The sequence below is a fragment of the Corapipo altera genome, unplaced genomic scaffold, assembly GCF_003945725.1.
Source record: "Corapipo altera isolate COAL_440 unplaced genomic scaffold, ASM394572v1 268, whole genome shotgun sequence".
Taxonomy (NCBI): Eukaryota; Metazoa; Chordata; class Aves; order Passeriformes; family Pipridae; genus Corapipo; species Corapipo altera.
In genome coordinates this window covers 731,448-751,173 of record NW_020884901.1, presented here as the reverse complement: position 1 = coordinate 751,173, position 19,726 = coordinate 731,448, and the positions used below count along the sequence as shown (strand labels likewise).

The following is a 19,726-nucleotide window of genomic DNA, read 5'->3' as shown; positions in this document are numbered from 1 at the left end:
TAATGAACAGGCCATGGTGATTTGAAATATAATCCCATTACTCTGATGAGATTACCCAGGCTGTGAGAGTTCACAAATCATGCTTAGGGTTTTTAGAGTGAACAACACCCTGTTGAGATTTTTTTTCTCTTTTTGCATTTAAGCAGAGGTGTGTGGGGAGAATAAAACATGACAGTGTTTAACCCTTCGTGCAGCAGAGAGGGGCTGTGCCCAGGGCCAGCACTCCCCATGCCCCAGCTGCCCATGATGGCCCTGGAACCTTCCATGGGCACAGCAGCAGTGCTGGGGAGCAGCACCCGGGCACCAGGGCGTGGGGCACAGGGCACAGGGCACCTGGTCCAGCTGGCCGTGTGCCCACTGTGGCCACACATCCCTGTCCTCGTCACTGTCCTTGTCGTGGTGTCACACCAGGGTGGCTGCACTGGGATGTGATTTAAGGGGCATTAATTTCAGCTGCAGCAGCAGCACCCAGCACCACCCGCCACCACGGCAGCGCATTTCCATGAATTCATGGGTCCATTACAAACATGTCTCCATAAATAACTCCCCCCATTAATCTCAGGGCTGCACCCAGGTCTGTGTGATGGGTTTTGCCTGCTTGTCCCGGTGCCGGGTCCCAGCCCTGCCTGAGGGGCAGCTGCAAAACCACCAGGATGCACCAGGCTCCTGCCAACCCAAACCCAAAGGAGCCTCTGGCTCGAATTGCTCCTGTGGGAGTCCATGGCAAACCCCTGTGGGGCCAGGGAGAGCATCCAGTGCTCTGGCCTTGGGTCCCAGCACATGCCTGGGTGCCCTGTGTGTTTTCTGCTCAAAGGCCACTCTTGTGGTCCCCAATGCTCTGATAAAGCCAAGGAGAAGGAGGGGGATTGTCCCTGCAGACAGGACTCCTCCAACAGCCGGAGCCAGAGAAAATTCAGAAAACCTCTGCTACCTCCACCAGCTCCCAGTGCACAGCAGCCCAGAGTCATCCTCGGTGCATGAGCTGCATCCACCCTCCTCTGCCAGAGCCCAGGAGCAGGGATGGAGGAACAGCTTGCCTTGCTGACCCAGTTGAATGCCCATCTGACTCAATTACATCTACGACTACCGGGGAAAGACCAGCCCGTGATGGGTCCGTGCTCAGCTGTGCACAGATTGCAGCCATGAGCTCCAATTTAACTCCTTCAGAAACACTGAGGAGCAGAAATGTCTGTTCTGCAAGGGGGCTGCTCAGCTCTTGGAATGCTGGATCTTTCCAGGATTTAAGAAAGGTTTCCTGCATGCCATGTATCCAATTGGATCTGATCTTTGAAAGCAAATTTGCTTTTTAACTGTCAATGGTTCTTTTGGAGAAAATAAACTCATTCTGGGCTCCAGTGTTCCCTGCTCCTCACCCAGCCCTTAGAGCAGCCTCCAGCAGCAGCATCTGTCTGTCTGTCCATCCATCCACCCATCCCTGCCCTGGCTCCCAGGAACACCCACACTGGGAACAGCCAGTGGCAGGTGACTGATGAGAGGGTGTGAACACACATGATCTGGGCAAGGGACTGTGCCACAAGCATCACCACAGACAGCAGGGATTGTATTATTTGAATTTTTAGCCTTTACTGAGAGCAAACCTGCACATGCTGAATCCCTGCTGATGATAAATACACGTGAGAGGGTGACAACAGCACTACGGCCATGGAAACAGGAGACTGCTGCAGTTCCTGATATCAAATAGGCAATTTTTCAGTTCAGTTAAAAAGAATTGAAACTGGGTGGCCAAAGAACATTCACAGAACAACTTTAATGTTAAATAGTTCACAGTCGGTTAAAGGAGTCATTTACATCAAAGGGATTTTCCCCATTGCATCTGTGCTGCATTTGCACATAGAAAATATTTAAAAAATTAATAACATACTATAAAATAGCATTTCTCATTTTGCAGATACCATGGAAGACTGTACAGTGAGGCCTGGCCTCAGTGGTGTGGGCAGGGCTCCCTCCCTGCGGCATCGGCACCGGGAGGGCTGAACAGGTGAGACACAGAGACACAGACCCTCCCTCTGCTTCGGGGTGAGACACAGACCCTCCCTCTGCCTCGGGGTGAGACACAGACCCTCCCTCTGCCTCGGGGTTGTTCCTGCACAACGTGTTAAGGCTCAGGGCTCAGGACGTTTTCTCTGTACAAAAGCAAGGTGGGAGCTGGCAGAGGTCAGGCTGTGCCGTGGGACTGCCGTGCTCAGCTGCCCCAACCCCGTGGGGTTCAATGCTGTGTGGAACCAGGGCAGTTCCATGATATGGGGATGTGTGTGCAGAGCTCCAGCGACCTGGAGAGATGGATGAAAGACACCTCTGGTGAATTCAACCAAAAACGTGGCTCTGGGTCTCAGCAATCCCATTCCCATGTTCCCTGATGTATTAAGGATGGACAAAGCCAACATAGTTACAAATCCCAGTACAAAGTAGGTATTAATTTTTATTTTTAAAGAATAATATTAAGAAAAGGTGAAGGCATTTCTCAGTCCCAGGTGCAAGGTGCCTCAGAGGAAGGGCCAGACCTGGGGCAGCAGCAGCTGTGGGTCCTGGGCAGGAGGATGCTCCTCTCCTGCACCAAGACGCTGCTGTGGATTTCCAACTACAGCAAGGAACTTCCAATAAAGCGTAAGCAAAGCTGAAAAGCACAGTTAAATAAAAATATTTTTGAACAAAACAAACCACAACAGACTAGACTGTCTCAGCATCCCTCACTAAGAGCTCCCCTGCCACGGCTGCTGTTCCTGGCTCACGGATGCCTCCTGCACTTCAGCAACAGAAGTGAAACCATCTGGGACTGCAGCCTCCCCCCAAAAGAACTGTGCATCATATGGACCTTGAAAAAGATTACATCTGTTTATTAATAGTAAAAATGGATACATTTGTCCTACATTTTGTTTTTAGAAATTTGATCATGTCACAAGCAATACCTGCGTGTACGTGGGTGGATTACAGATGTATATAATTTATTTTAACCAGGCTGTGAAATAATATGTAATCACATCTCTTCTTGTGATTGTACATAATACAGTAATTAAATGATGCCAGTCTACGTCATTCTCTTATTTCTAATCAAAGGAACCTGAAGCGTAACAGTCTTCTTTCCGGCTGATATGGCTCTTTATTTCTGTCACAGGGGAGACTTCCCATCACCAACGAGGGAGAATCTTCCAGCCGTGAGAGACGGGATAGTTCAGATTCCTTCCCGGCCGCTCCTGCCCTCGGGCAGCAGGAGCTCCACAGTCCTGGCTCCCCCAGTCCGGGCGGGAGCGGCTCCGAACGCGGCTCTGCCCGAGGCTTGGCCTCACTGCTGTCCCGACTTCTTCTCCTTCTGGAAGCTAAAGCTTGTTCTCCTGCTCAGTTTTCTTTGTTTCTGAGCAAAATAATCTGCTCTGGCTGTGCTTGCTCGTGACTCTAGAATATAGTTAACCTGCAAGACACGAGGTGATGTTTAATGTCCTCAGTGGTTGAGCAGGATGGCCTGGGATGGGCAGGGACCCCCACACCCCACACCCAACAGGGCCTTGGGGTAACTGGTCCCAGTGGCCACCAGGACAATGATGACAGAGAGAGCCTGGAGCACCAGAAGAGCCCAGCACACCCACCCATGTCCCTTGTCCCTTGTCCCACCCGGTCACCCAAATCTCTGGTGAAGGAGGTGAGCAGAGCCCCAGCATTGGGATAATCCAGTAATGGGCTTCAATAAAGGACTTTATCAGCCTCAATAAAAATAATTCTTCCATTATGATGTTTGCATACTCAGCTAATCTCAGAGTTTTTCTGTGTTTTGGCACATTTTACTTGATGAAAGCATTTTTAAATGATATTTAACAAGCCTGCTACTCCCTAAATTTATTATCTCCAGTGCTTTGTGATAATCTCACAGATAATTTTAATGGAAGGTTAATGCAAGAATCAAAAAGATAAAAATGCCCTTTGGTCTGCCATTAGCTGGTTAATATGCTGTGGCTTAAAACTTGCACAATTTTATGCACTGTAGAGTGTTTCACTTTCATTGCATATTACAGCTTAAGGCATAAAAATATAGGGAATTTTCATGGTCAATAAAGCCTCCATTTTTCTCACTTGATCATGTAAAAAACCTAATTTGAAAAGTCTGATTTTTCTGCATCTTCTAATGCTGATGGAATTGAAAACAAACCAGTGACTTGTGCATGAAACCAGAGAATGTTCTATGTAAATGAATGGCAACTTAAGAAAAAAGTACTGTTCAATAGTATTTCTCTCTTGAACATTCATATTATTCACAGTAAACCTTTTTTTTTAGCCTTCTTTTATGACCAGTCTGAGATATGTGGAGTCACCATCCCTGGAAGTGTTCAATAAACAAGCAGACGTGGCACTCCATGATGTGGTTAATGGGCATGGGGGTATCAGTGAAAGGTTGGACTTGATGATCCTGGAGGTCTTTTCCAACCTTAGTGATTTTGTGATGCCATGATTCCAAGTGTTCTGGATTACAATAGCTGATTTAAGATAAAGTAGGAACAAAAGAATTGGCCTAACAGCTCACAAACCAGAAAACCCCTCAAACACGTTCACCTTCTGTGTTATGAATAAAAGTTATTTTATTGCACGTCAGTTATTTAACAATCCTCCAAACTCCACACAGCCAATAAAAGCAAACATAACAGATGGTTTGCCAGAATTACTGCTTTTGAATTTTGACTTGCTACGAAAGATGAACTTGTGGAAAATTCCATTTACTCTTCCAAGAGTGTAACAATAATTTGTTTCCCAAAGCAAGGGAGTTTGTGTCTGTAGAGAGCCCCAAGGGAAGCAAACGACCCTGCTGGAGGATCGGGTGAGGAAGAGCCCCTGGGTGCTCTGTGGGAACACCTGGGTGAGGGGCAGGAGCACCCAGCCCCACGCAGCCCCTGCACCTCTGCATGGCATGGGGATGCTGAGCACCTCGTGTCCAGGGGCGGGAACTACCTGGACACAATAAAATTTGGTAGTTTCCTATAAAATTCCACAGAAAACCGGTGTCTCTATTAACTAGAAACAAGCACAAAAGGAAATGCTACACACAGACAGGCAGCAACTGTTTGAAGGATGAATAAAACAACAGGCAGGGAGCAGCCAGTCTGGCAGGTTAAACACACCTCAGTGGTCCTCAGGCCTCGTGTGTTTCCAGAGCCTCCTGAATTCTCACTCTCATGTCTAACAAGTGGTAAAACACCAGGATTTTGGGTCACGTTAAAATTTAATACTCACCTTCAGTACAATTTCATTGACAGTAGCAGCATCTGATTCAAAGTAAAGGTGTTTGTAGTCATGATTGCTTAGATATGTAAGTTTAAATATTGCATGACCTGCGAAGATAAGAAAAAAACTGTTCAGAATATTCCTGTAAAGTTTGAGCAGAGCTCGTGTGCCTGACAGAAGAAAACCACAGATGGTGATCTCCGCGTACCATCAGCACGACAGAAGGAAGCAATGAAATGCTGACAGGCTTCTCATGTCATTTCAATTTAAGGCAAGTGGTGGCTTACAGGAGCAGCTGAACTCCAGTCAATAAAGTTCCTTTTCCCATCACATCCCCACTGCAGGAAATGCAAAAATCCATCAAATGGCTGGTTAGCTCTGCTCGGCCCACACCGGCGCTCACCGGAGAATCACCACGCACAGAGGAGTGTTGTGTTGAAAAAGAAAATGCAATTAATCCCAGAATCATCACTCAAAAACCTCACCCCAAAACATGCCCTGAACCCACCTGGCTGCTGATGGTGGAGGGGAACGGCCCCACTGCTCAGCACCAAGGGACCCACAGCACCAAGGGACCCACAGCACCAAGGACCCACAGCACCAAGGACCCACAGCACCAAGGGACCTGCCCAGCACACTTGGAGTTGGGACTGCCCCTCCTGCAGTGGGAAGTCAATTAAACTGTGGCTGTAATTTCCTGGCAGCTCCACTGCTCAGGGCCAGTCCCACACAGAGGGTCCCAGGGGTGGAGTGGACACACAGTGCCACTGGCCCGGCCACTCCCTGGCTGCCCTGGGAGAACAGCCCAGGACTGACGTACAGTGCCAGGAGGGACAACTGCAACACAAAGGTGTAATATGGAACGTGTGGGAAGGCAAAATATCCTTTACTTGTGTGAATGCTGATGGCTTCAAAATGAAAATTAAGCATATTCTATACATGATACTTTTCCAACAGTTTTCTCCTAATTTATTCAGTTCAACAGTCAGAGTTAGCAATCCATAAAGTAACAGCCACGTTACTGTAAATCCAGGTCTTTCCTGCAGGAAAGCTAATTGGAAATCTTATTTACATTATCTAATTCTCCAGATTTCCAAAAAGTGACTGATATATGCTCAGATTGGTGGTCAGGAAATTTGAGACGCAAGTATTTTATTGTGGAGTGTTAATTAAACACTATTATGATGCACTAATCTGGAATATAAATTCTATATTGAAAAATTGGCTAATAATAATAAGAAAAAACCCCACCCTTTAAATCATTTGACAAATGATACCCTAGTGGTACTAAAAATGCAGAAATCCAAGCTGGGAGCTCATCAGCATGTTAATGAATGCAGCTCTGCCTGGAATGCAGCATCTTAATGATTCCAAAAGTGCCCCTGCACCACTCCTGGGGATGGTACACAGCACCACACCCACCAGCTCCCACCATTTTCCTTGGACGCTCAACATTCCAGTTATGGACACTGATTACTGAAAATGAGAGTGACACAGAACAGGGTCAGGAGGATCCCAGTAAACTGCTGTATTTTGGGTTTGAAAGTTCATTGAGTGGTTTTTGCTGTGGATCAAGACAAAACCTGTTCAGGTGTTCACTTCTGCTGTGGTGGAGGATGGCTGGGTGTGTGGGGTGGCACAGCATGGGATGGCAAAGCATGGGATGGAATGGCATGGGATGGCACAGCATGGGATGGCACAGCATGGGATGGCACAGCACTGCCCGCAGCGGGGCAGGGCAGGGCAGGATGATCTGGTGTCACTGCAGAGGGGAAGGGCACAGAGCCACAGCCTGAAATGGTCCTGTGGAAATCAAGCAGATCATGGCCTCTGCTGTGCCTGATGAGAAACCCCACCCAGGACCCCCAGCTTTCCTTCACACCAGGGAGTTGTTCCTCCTTTCTGGCAGAAGCACCAGCCCAGCTGACCAGCAGCACAACCCAGAGCTTCCCCCAGCAATGATTTTCGGATGTGAGGAGTCAGCTCTCCCAATGGCAATAGAGCAACAGATGCCCATACCAATCCCAAAGTGCCAAGCAGTGGGAGACAGAGCCTGCCCTGCTCCCTGGGAGCCCACTGCTCACCCCGTGCTGTGTGGGACCCCTCAGGCACAGCTCGCCAGGCAGCACTGCCAAGGGTAGCTCCCAGTCACGCTGGCACAGGGGCTGCTCTGGTCCTGCCTTTCTGGCCTGGCACTGGCCGAGCCTGGAATCACTCAGGGGACACGACACTGCTGCTGAATCCGTGGCTGTGCAGGACCAGCTGTGCGGGACACACAGCCCCATCCTGCCCATCATTTGTGATGGAGTGGAAAGAAGCCAAGAAGACTTTTCCTTAGAAAGCCCCATTACAGCATCATGTTTATGGGTTCTGAGTCCACATCACACTATTTACAGTGTGAAATATGAGTGCACTGAAATCCTAACTGGCACTTTGCTCTGCTACTCTTCTAGCCAGATAGAATTTATGAATTGTGAGATTGATTTCCATTTCCAAGAGTGCTTAAATATGTGATGTACCTCTTTCCAATAGAGCACCACCCCTGACAATTCCAAGATCAATAGGAGCTTCCATGGTTTGATGTTTCCATATAAGAGGAACTGGTAACAAACAGCAGCAGCTCAAGTGGCTCCTACTGCACATGATGGGAGATTCAAACCACATGCAGACTGCACCAGTAGCTCCATTACCACCACTTCCACACCCACAGTGGTTTGGTGTCTGAGGGGAACTTCAGTGTCCTGCAATCAGGATTAATTAGCTGCACAACAGGAAATCCATGTTATTCCCAACTATGTTTATCTGATAAAACAGTTATGGAAAGCAAATGGAATGACAGAAACTCATCTGTTACCAACAGCTTTTGTGCAGGCCCAACCCACAGCGAGCTCGGCACAGCCCAGGGGTCTCGTGCTCCTCTCCAGCCCTGCTGCTGCCCAGCCCAGAGCTGACCCTGCTGCCACAGGAGGAGAGCAACGTCTTCCAACAGTGCCCTTTGGCCCCCGCTCGGAACGCTGATAAATCTTCCCCAAGCCCAGCACTAATGGGTTCCTGTGTGGTTACTCCTGGAGAGGAGCCCACAGCCGATGCCGGCGGAAGGGCAGGATGGTAATTCACTGGGAACTCACCAAGGAGAGCTCATTTACTCCTTCAGCACCACATCTTGCAGTCAGCTGTTTGCCCTGCCTCCTGATTTTTAGCAGCACTGTACTGCCAACAAGGGAAGGCAGAGGCTTTGCAGCGCCGAGCTCACCCTTCTCCCCCCCACCAAAGACTGGTGAAAGCCCTGGTGCAGCCTCTGCCCTGTGCTTCAGTGCCCAGCTGCCCCATGTCCCTGTGCTCACACACAGCAGGGAGCAATCCCGAGAAATTCCAGCTCCAGAATTACTGACCAAAGTGTGTTCTACAGGCAGCAGTAAATCCAGTGCTAATTCCTGCAATCCCGGGAAAAAATCCAAACCCTTGGCGGGCCACTGCTCTGCACCTGATAAGGTGAAAAAATTATCACTTTTTAATCTAAGTAATAAACTCTTTTTATCAGAGTCTAAAAAATACTGGAAAAGTGTGCCTGGAAATACAGAATGCCTGGAAAGCATTGGAAGGATGTGAATTTGCACAAGAAAAGACAATTTTTTAAACGAATCTGACAAGACTGGAAAGAGTTTTTCTTCTTCCCCTCCCACCCCACAATTCAGCCCATAGCAAAACCATCTCTTTGCCAAAGCCACTCTTTAAACAGTATGCACAGAATTAAATCACTAATTAGATGGAGGATGAAAAGAATATTCATGAATTGGACAAAACAGAAAACAAACACTGGGAAATGCAAATTTATGTTAATTTTTCAATATACCTTGATGATTGCTTTGTCATTACAGGGCCATAAGGCATAAGTCAACAATTAAGAGTTATTAGTGGAATAAATAGCTGGAGAAGGACCTCTCTGAAGAACAAAGCACTTATGGACATCGTTTGACATCACTGATTCTCACCACTTCAGAAACACAGGATCAGACCCTGAAATCTCTTCTCACAGGCCCAGAAAGGATGAAAAAGAATTAGAAATACACCAGCAAAAAGGCAAGGAATAAGAAAAATAAAACACACCAGCAATGTACCGAGCTTGGTTAGGGCCACAGACTGACCAGGGACGTTGGCCTGGGTGTAAAAGGGGGGTTAAGACCATTTTATGCAAGTGATATTTATCCCAGAGGTACATAATTTAGAGGTAGTGATGGCAACCAGTTCTGGATGAAATCCTGACCCTGCTGATACCAGTGGAGCTACCGGTGGGTTCAGGCTGCTCACCATGAGCCTGGAGTGGATCTCCTCAAACCAGGCAGTACTTTAGTAGGAACAAATGATATGAATGTTAAGGAAAAAAAATAACAGCTGTAGTCCTGCAGGCTTGCCCCATTCTCTCAGGGAGCAGCATACTTCATGATCTCTTTTCCTCCAACTCAGGTCTTTATGTTCCACTGTAGGCTTGTTACACAGCATTGCTATTAGAGGGTGCATTGTGTCCAGATGTCCTGAAAGCAGAGCTGCAACTGAAGTGCTGCACACACCCACTTTTGTGTCAAAACTGTGGTAACTATTCACACATCTGGATTTTTTTCCCTCAAAGCCTTTTGTTTCTTCTTCAAATTATTATCAAAGGCAGAATACTAATAAAGATTTTTGCAAAAATGCTGAAAATTGAGGTGGAACTCGGGGTTGCCCAAAACCTCTTCACCAGCAACCTTGTTTGGGAAAAAAGATGATAAATAAATCAAAATGCACTAAGCAGTGTTTCCACATGGCAATCGGCTCCTCCACTGCGTCTGCAGCTCATCAATCACGCATTGTCTGCCTGAGAGGCGAGCCTTGTAAATGTCACATCCACTCAGGCCCGAGGAGAGGCGAATCAAAATGCAGCGAGGAGTTTTAATTGGATAGTGTAATTAAACTAAAAAACCCCAGCAGAATAGCTTTGACAGGATAGATGAAGACCCCTTTTAATAGGGCTACAAAACAGATTTGTTAAAAGGATGAGGCAATGCATGCTCCTGATTGCGCTCAGGAGAACTTTTATGGAGAAGCTGCTCAAGGGGGACGCAGTTAATCAGCACAGCCCTGGCTGCGGCAGGAGCTGCTCCAGTGACGCTGCCCCCAAACCACTGCCCATCCCTGCACTGGGACCCCCCACTGCCCCCAAACCACTGCCCCCAAACCACTGCCCATCCCTGCACAGGGACACTGGGACCCCCCACTGCCAGGCCCTGCTCTGTGGGACACGTCCCACCGAGTGCCACCCAGGCCATGCAGGCTCCTGAGACCCCCCGGGCTCAGCCCTGACCCCCCACGGCACACGGGGCCCCCCATAGAGCCCCCCATGGTACACAGACCCCCCACGGCACACGGGGCCCCCCACAGCACACGAGGCCCCCCCACAGCACTCGGGGCTGGCGGCACAGTCGTGGCCATCTGTGCCCCGCTGCCGTCCCCCCGAGGCAGCCCCTGCCTGCACAGCATGGCCACGTGCCCGTGGGCTCATCCCTTCTGTTCCACACTTGCACAGCCCTTTCACTTCGAGCCTGAAGTTTGGGAACATTTTCTCTGCTGAACCTGTTTTTTACCTTTTGATCAGAACTGGTGATTAGTCTCCTATCAAGAAGGAATTTTATTCTGTTACTTCACAGATGCTCTGCATTATCCACAGCGGGAGCAGGGATCTCAGGAACCAGCACAGGACATTTTGTGCACCATTTGCAGAGCACACAGGTAATCACTGCCTCTGCTCTGGCCCCACTGCAGGCTCTGAGTAAACCTGCAACGTCTCTATTTGAGCTCCCAGAGCAGCAGGAACCCGATGCCTTCCCAGTGCTTTCTGTGTATTTGCAGCCCTTCCACAACCCAACAACGAATTCATTAAGTCAGTATTACCCAACGTGCATAATCAGGAGGAACTGGACACTGAATTAAAACATCAAATACCTTTAGCTTTAAATGAAAACTACAGAAAGGGGGTTCAGGCATCGCTCTGGCTATCACTTACAGCCAGGGTGAATACTGCTGGAAAAGCTATTTTCGTGCAGATGTGGAATTCAATGGGAAAGACTGACTCGTGTAGCAACATCAATCAAAACGTCGGCTCGGCTGGCAGCTCTCGACAGTAAGGCAGGTTCAAAGGTCACGGGATAAAGAAAAAGCCAAGCTCTGGTTCAGCTCTAATATCTCCTCGCTGCAAGTCTTGCCGAGGTACCTGCCCCCCTTCTGTACTCACGGCTTTCATTAATCTTCTTGCCATCTTTTTTAACTAGTCATGCAGAACCGCTCGATAGCGAGACATATAATGGGGAGGCCCTGTGCCTATTACCAGGTTAACACTCTGTTAAGCCCCAGTGCAACAATGGAATCAGAATTTAAAGGAAATCTTCAGCTGCAGGGTGCAAAGCGGGCAATTAAATTACAAACTGAAGTTACCCATGTACTCCGTGACCTACAGAACACCTTTGTTTAGACTTACCTTCATACTGAGGGTATTTTGACCTAGTAACTGAGATGTCTCTGCTTTATGAAAACAAAAAAAAAAAAAAGGCAGATAAAGGGTCACAGAGAACCTTGCTTCAGTGTCTCAAGTAAATTATCAAACAAATCCAATTTCTGCAGCTCATGCAGGACACAGATGAATGGGAGAAGCCCATGGTGAGTGCCCGGCTGACCGGCCCCGGTGGCACCGCAGGGCTGCCCTGAGCTCCTGGTCCCTCCCCAGGCAGCCCCGGACACGGCGCATCCGTCACGGCCACGCTCGGACACAGAGCACGGAGGCAGCGGGCAGTGACACTGAAGTTTCTCTCTTGTCCAAGTAATGTAAGAGACATTACCAGAATCAGATTTCCTTTAAATTACACTATTGCAAAGGGATATAATTGTATTAAACTTATTATGTTGCTTCCTTAAGACTTTATATTATGTACACTTAATTGAGATACAAAGCTCTTTTCAGCTATAAAAATGACAACTACTTTATTAAGGCTTAAATCTTATTTCTCCATGATAGGATGCTTCCTTTCAAGATTCAAAACATTCAGAATCTCTCGTGATAATCAGGCTGAACCTGATTTAAAGAAGCCGTTCGTGCCCAGTGTTCTCAGGTTCTGATGGCACTGGAGTGAGCCAGCAGGGCCATTACCTCTTCCCTTGGTCTAAATGGAGGGAGTTGGATTTAATTTACAAATAAAAATTCAAATTCTGACCCAGGGCTACTACAAGGGTAAACAAAAATCATCAGCCATCCCTGCCTACAATCCCCCCACTAACGGCAAGTGAGATGTCAGAGCTTTCTGTTTTCTGTCCTCACTGAAGGCAGTTCTGAGTTCCACAAACTTGTGGCACAGGAAAGCTCAGCCTGTCCAGAATGGCTCCAAGCCATCCATAAATATTCACACTACATCAGCTCTGAAGCTATTGAGGCCTTTCACACATGTGCAAGTGCCACTAAAACTTCACTGCATGAACCTGTTCAGAGAAAACCAAAGAACACACACACAAGGCTCTCCACTACACCGAGACACTGGTCCCAGCACTCAGCCTCGACTCCCAACACCCCCTGTCCTTACTAAAAAGTACAGTCACATTTGGCAGCTCCTGCAAACCCTTCACCTCTCCAAGCAGGGCTCAGCTGGGTTCTCACCCTACCACGATGCCTGGGGAGGGAAGGCAGCTCCAAACCCAGACCCCGTGTTTCACCCAGTGTAACAGGACAAGCACCAGTGTGTGTGCAGAGCACTTCTGAAAGAGGAGATGGAGCATGTTTGTGTTACAAAAGATAAAAATATGAAAACAAAATATATTGCAGAACTCAAAGACCTTATCTGTACTCAGCCTCTCTTTGCAATAATTCATTCAAGGAAGATCTGGGAATAATTTTTGATGTAAACTCTGCTACGAACATACATCACCATACTGATAAAAATCACAGACAAAACTTGTGAAATACAGTGAGTTTCATTCCTTTATGCTACTAAAATAACTTTTTTCCATTTAAAATTCAAGAGATACTGATCTGCTGCTCAGTTCCACAAAATGCATCATTCTGAGATGTCACACTAAAAGTCTCTTCTGCTGGCCTAAAATAATGACTTTTGGAACATCTTTAGTGAGTTGGGAAAAGGTCAGCAGTTTCAGAAGGAAGTATTTTCTCCTTTTGGAACTCTGTTGAACCATTATTTAGTAGGAGAAGTTTAAGATGGTCACGTGAAACGTGCAAATAAACCCCTCAGGACCATAACATTTGCCTTTGTTGCAACCTGTCAGTGTCCTCTCCAAAGCCACCGTGATTCTTCACTCGATGGTCCCCATGTGCAGGTACAGCCCTTCTGCACCTGGACTCTATTTGGGGGCTGAAATACCTGGGTTGGCAAGCTTTGGGTACAGACAGCATTTCCCACAGCAGCAGGTGCTGCCTCTGGGGCTGGAGAGCCCCATCCCAGCAGGACGCGGTCCGAGGTCTCCAGGGACCCCTGGGTGCCTCAGGTTGGTTGATAGAAGTGGAAACCTTGGGTTTCAAGGTCAGCTCTTCAAATACAGTCTCATTTTAAGGCATAATTTTATCCCCTCAAGTGTTTGCATTTGCAATGAAATGTGGCTCCAACCCAGAGGTGTGACAGGATTTACCAGGGCAAACTGCCCCTTGCACTGTACAAAACCCCCACGTGTTTCAGACCACCTGGTCATTGGGGAAGCTTCTCCTTGGGGTTGTGCCTCCCTAAGGACCAAGAAATCTTGATGGAGAGACAGAAAAGGAAGACAATGACTAGACCAAGAACATGGAGGTAGGGAGGGGTAATGAAGGAGAGAAGGATATAGTTCAATAATTGCTGATAAAATCTGTGGCAGCCATAAATTTACTCTTCCAAGAGAATTCAACAGATCATTACCTCTGTAAATATGTATCACATAATTCTCCCTCTCTGTCACCTTGCAGATAAGTACTTAATACCAGCATCCCTACTCTGCAGAGGCACAAGTGCAATAAAATCCATCTGAGCTTTTGAACTACAGTTGCTTTTTGATCGTAGACAGTTCCATTTTGGCCCCACTGGGAGACATTGCCCGAGTCCCCCAGGGCCCATCTTGTGCTTTTTAAAACAAATTTTCCAGATAGAGACTCTCATTACTCCACTGATGCAACAACCAGAAGCCCTTGGCTTTTGAAGCCACACTTTAAACAGCCACTTCTGACCTCTGGGTGATGACAGTGAACTGGGACATCCAGCCTGTCCTCAGAGCCTGGCACAGCCACCACTACAGAATGGAACACTCAGAGCAGCACCTCCAATCCCAGTGACCCTGCAGCCATGGCTGAGCCAAATTCACACTGAGCTGACACTTACTGTATATCCAAGATCCTCAGTTGCACCAGTCTGGATGTAAAAAAAATTCAAAAAAATTGCAATTATACTGAAATATGTATTTTCCTGATGTGCTGTGGGGTTGGAGACAGCTGGGCAGAGCCAGTGTTCCCTTGGTATGACAGTGGGCAAGAAACACTGAATGATGCCATTAGCTGAGAGCAGCACCAAAGGACACTTGTAAAATGTGTGTCTGTTTATGCTGTGTTCTCTATAACAGAATTGAGTCAGATTAAAAACATCCTGTAATGAATAAAATACACCTATAGAAAGAAAAGGACATGGTAGCAATAATTCTTTGGACATCGAGCACATCCAGGGAGGGAGAGGAGAGGGAACATAAATAAAAAGGACTACTCACTTGGGCTTTTTTCTTCCGCAAGGTCACAGGCACAGAGGAGTTCAGAATCGATTGAAATGGGTTTCTGCTTAATCCAAAACTTAGTGCTGGCCTTCTGATTAGTAACAGGGTCTATCTCTACCTTGTCTCCAGAAATACCTGAGATGAGAAAGAATAGAGAGCCACAACAGTGATCTGTTTAACCGATTTCATATCAGCCGTTTGACACACTTTATAAATCTTAAATGGACTGAAGGTATATTGCCCTTCTGGGCTTTCTGAAAGCACGGGAGCTTTTGAAACCAGAAACAAATGGTTATCAAACTGCATTGATAATCTGCATTTTATTCTCCTGCATAAGAATACCAAAAGAAAGAAATAGCACAGAAAAAATTCTTCTCAACGCATACAGAGCTCTTCTGGAAGCAGCAGCTACATGAGCTGTGAGATTTATAGGAGATACTGCTGGTTTTTCAGTCACCACTGCTCTGTGTAATAGACACTATCACCATGGGCCCCGCTCCATCTGCTGCACAGCAGACACCAGAGTCATGGAACAGAATCACAGAATATGCTGAGCTGGAAGGGACCCCTCACAATCACTGAGTCCAACTCCTGGATCTATGCAGGACACCCCAAGAATCACACCATGTGCATGAAAGCATTATCCAAACACCTCTTGAACTCACAGAGGCTTGGGGCTCTGACCACTGCCCTGGGGAGCCTGTTCTGATGCTCCACCTCTCTGAGGGTGAAAACCCTTTTCCCGACATCCAACCTAAACCTCCCCATCTCAGCTCCAGCCCTTTCCTCAGGTCCTGTCACTGGTCACAAGAGTGAAGAGGTTGTGATGTACCTGTCTCTCTGCTGCCCCTCGTGAGGATGCTGAAGATCCCAACGAGGCCTGACCTCCAGGCTGAACAAACCAAGTGACCTCAAAAGGGTTCCCCTCCAGACCCTTCCCCATCCTCGTGGCCCTCCTTTGGATGCTCTCTAATAGCTTAGAGTCTTTTTTATATTGTGGTGACCAAAACTCCCCCCAGAACTCCAGGTGGGGCCACACCAGTACTGTAGGGGCAGGCAGAGGGCAAGGAGTGTCCTGCTGGAACCAGTCCAGGAGCTGCTGATACACCTCAACAAACTTGGCAGGGAGCTCTTTACAAGGTGTACAGAGCATTAAAAACAAGGAGGTGTCTTCAGTCATGAGCTACAGGTGAAGCTCACGAGACATCAACAAAAGGAAGCAATACAGGAAAAAAGCATTTAAATATCATTTAACTCATCTCTGGAAAAACAGCAGAGAACCTTCTCCTTCCTGAAGGTTCTGGCTCTGACACTTTCAAAGACATCCCATTTGGCTTGTTTGAAGCACAAGAAACCTAAAGAAGCTGATGAAGAAACTTCTGAGAGATGTGACAAAATAAAAGTAGGATGTAATGCACACACAATGCTCCCAAGCCCTCCAAAATTAACTGGGTATTTCCTAAGGCCTGGTCATGGCTGAACTTACAAACCATGGCTGGTTTGTATTCTGTGCAACTCCAAAGCCAAAGCACAGAGACAGTGTGGGGCAGGTACCTGTGGGGGTCTCACTGCAGCCCCTGCCCCAACACCAGGTCATCCTCACTCACCTGTGACTGCAGTGGGTTACAGTAACACCCCATTAATCCAGGAATGTGCTTTGTCATTAAACACATCAGAGAGTTCACATTTCAATTAAGTATTGTATCAAGAGCCCAATTAACACCCAGGCTGCTGGAACTCACTAATTTGAGCAGGCTGAGGCTGTATCTGGAGCCCATTTTGGTTTGTGATTTAATTTTGGACAGATTATTTAAAATCAGCATTGGTATTTTACTGTAATGGTTAATTATTCCAAATGGCATTTGCTGTAGTTTAAGGAAAATATGGAAGTTGATGGTACAAAGTCTTATTTTCTCACTGAAAAAAAGTCAAGGGAAGTTCTAAAAATAAAGGTGCAAATTCTTTGTGTGTTAGGACTGTTTCTCATCCCTTTCTCTGAGAGCATCACTCCTGAAAATATCCTCAAAAAAATTTCACTGTTTGGTCCTGCAACTTCAGAATTCACAGTCAGTCAATACTGTTAATGCACCTTGTTAATTTGATAGGATTTGTCAGGTAGCTCCACTGGAAAATTATATAAAACTGTTCCAGATGAACAGATGATAGTGACATGAATTAAAGTGATAGAACAATAGTGGAATATAAACCAGAAATGACACCCAAAGTGGCTGTTGATTTATTGCCATCCTGAGTTTGGTTCTGGGCTTCCATGTATATTAGTGCTACAAATCTGGGTCCATTTAGCAGCGAGATGCTCATACATACATCACCAGCTCCTGCTCCAAGCCAAGGTCACTCCCCATTGCATCAATCTTTTCAGCAGAGGCTACTTCACCATTTTGTAACCATCTCAGATGGAACAGACTTCCTCCTCTTTCATCTTTTTTTTATCATGTAAAATACACTCTAACTTCTATTATTTTTATCTGCAAATTGTCGCTGTATACTTCATCCATTATTTCTGTATCTCGGCATCGCTGGCTCAAGCTCACCCACATCCAGAGAGCACATTGACAAAGAATGTTGTCTTTTTTTTGTTATTGTTCTCACAATCTGGATGTGTTGAAACCTAAAATCAAAACAGCATTGTGTCTGAGGCTTCTGCAGCCTCTGTCTCACAGCACAAATCAGTCATACTCAAAACCCAAGTAAAAATGCTGCTCCTACTATTTTTTTAATTCATTCATTTTATCAAAAGAAATGTCATCGATGTGTCCAGTAACACTGTTCTGTTGTTGCTTCCTTTGTTGGGGTCTGCAAGAGCCCCCCCTTTTCTGAAATACTTGCCAGCAACCGTTTTCCCAGACAATATGCTCCTGTTAGTTCTGCTAATGTGATACACAAGCAAATGTGTCTTATTCCTCCATAACATGATAGAGCCTTTGTAAAACTGCTGAGAGTGCTGCTGTGTGTGCACTGCCCTGTGATATGGGCTGAAACACAAACCCCAGACCTTAAACTGCAATAAAACTCTCACTCGAGGGCTGGCCATTCCTCCCAGGGTCATCCACAGATTGGTTTTTACTGTAGAGCTATGCACAGCGTAGGGAGGGGTGAGGGGCTACACTGAGGGTCTTCTCTACCATTTCTGGGTTCTGTCACATGTAATCAACCTTCCATGGGGTTATTTGGAGCACTTGCCCCAAATCCACATGGGTGTTTCCAGTGCACCCACAGTCCCTTGGCTGATCTGCTCTTGCACAGCCAGCAAGGAGCAAAGGAATGACTTGGGATTCTCAGGGTCCTGAAGAAACATTGTCACTTTGCTATGGTTGATGGCACAAAAATGCTACAGAGAAAAGTCTTTGCAACTGGCCATCATCAAACTGCCAGAGAACAGCTCCCAGAACAGTTACTCTGAGCAAAACCAAAAAATAGCCCATTTTTTCCATTCAGGGTGGAAGGAGCAGTCTGTCACTCATAGGTAACATGTAACACTCAGCAGCAGCCTGAACCCAAACAGCCCCTCAGTGCTTTTTTAACCAGTGTTTCTCTTTTAATACCTTTAAAAAATTCAGGAAAAACCTCAGCAACATACACTCACTTTGACTTTATCAAAAGGTTTTGATTCTCTACGTTTGTCCAAGCTTTGAACACCCACTGGGGTTTTCTTTGATTTTTGAAAAATAATTAGATTATAAAACCCCCATTGTCAGTGCACTGCCATCAAACCCATACAAGTTCAGAGATTGTTATAAAAGGGAAATTTTATGGTCCTTACAGCACTGGGCAGGGTCAGCTCCTCCACTGCTGCACAAGTTAAGCCATTTGTTTCATTTAACAGCTCTTCTCCCTTAACCATTTATCTTTAGTGATCTGTCATGACCTTTTCAAGCTCTCATTTCTGACACTTCCCAGATACAGTGAGTCAAACTTCACTGGAAGCAAACTATCACACCCTGAGAGTTTGCTCGAATGCAGCGAACATGCCCAGCACTGCCCTGCTCCAGCACCAGCAGATAAATCCTGTCTTAACTAGACAGCTCAAAATAAACCAAAAAAGCCTCTTCTGGGGGAATTTTACAGACATGTACTCTTCCATGTGCTTCAGGATGGAAGAATGAAGGGACTGCACTGACAATAATACAGGAATTGGTATAGTTTAAATTTAACAATTCTGCTGAACTCCACAGAATAAATGTATTTTGTAAACATTATGGCACTTAATATTTTACTGCTGAATCATTTCTTTATGGAAGGTATTTGCAGGAATGTCACAGGTCACCCACCAATGCATCATTAATCAAATTTTCACAATTTAAACACAAAGATAAAAAGCCATTCAATCATTTTAAAACAGTAATGGGGCTTTTATAATTCAGGATTCTGTCAGCCCTTGGCCTTCGGGTTTTCAAAAGCATTCAGCAAGCCAATAGGGACAATATAAAACCTTAGAGAATGCTTGTTTTATTTTGTTCCACCTCAGATTCCACTTGGTTGTTAAAATCTTTCAGTCTCAGAAAAGGAAAAACCCAATAATTCTTAATTTTGCAAAGCCTCATTTAAAAATAATAAAACAGTTGGCAAGAAGCTTTCCATTAGGAAGCCTAGATTGAAAAAAAAGATATGAGGTCATTAAATAATGGCCTTCGTTCAGAGGCAACATGTGCAACTGATTGGGGGTAATAAAAATACTGAAGAATTTTCAACCGAAAGGGATTTTTTTAACCACTGAAATGCT

At 46.3% G+C, this 19,726-nt stretch overlaps 1 protein-coding gene across 4 annotated transcripts in view; it reads right to left on the bottom strand.

Moving 5' to 3' along the window:
• Positions 1-2,414: 2,414 nt before the first annotated feature.
• Positions 2,415-19,726, bottom strand: part of MAPKAP1 (mitogen-activated protein kinase associated protein 1) — an 86,817-nt gene continuing 69,505 nt past the window's right edge. For all 4 annotated transcript variants that reach the window (XM_027650074.1, XM_027650075.1, XM_027650073.1 and 1 more), the window contains 3 exons: positions 14,983-15,120; positions 5,236-5,333; positions 2,415-3,427 (listed from right to left, as the gene is read on the bottom strand). In XM_027650074.1, coding sequence (XP_027505875.1) covers positions 3,302-3,427; positions 5,236-5,333; positions 14,983-15,120 — 362 coding nt within the window. In that variant the 3' untranslated portion in view covers positions 2,415-3,301. The remainder of the gene's footprint in view (positions 3,428-5,235; positions 5,334-14,982; positions 15,121-19,726) is intronic.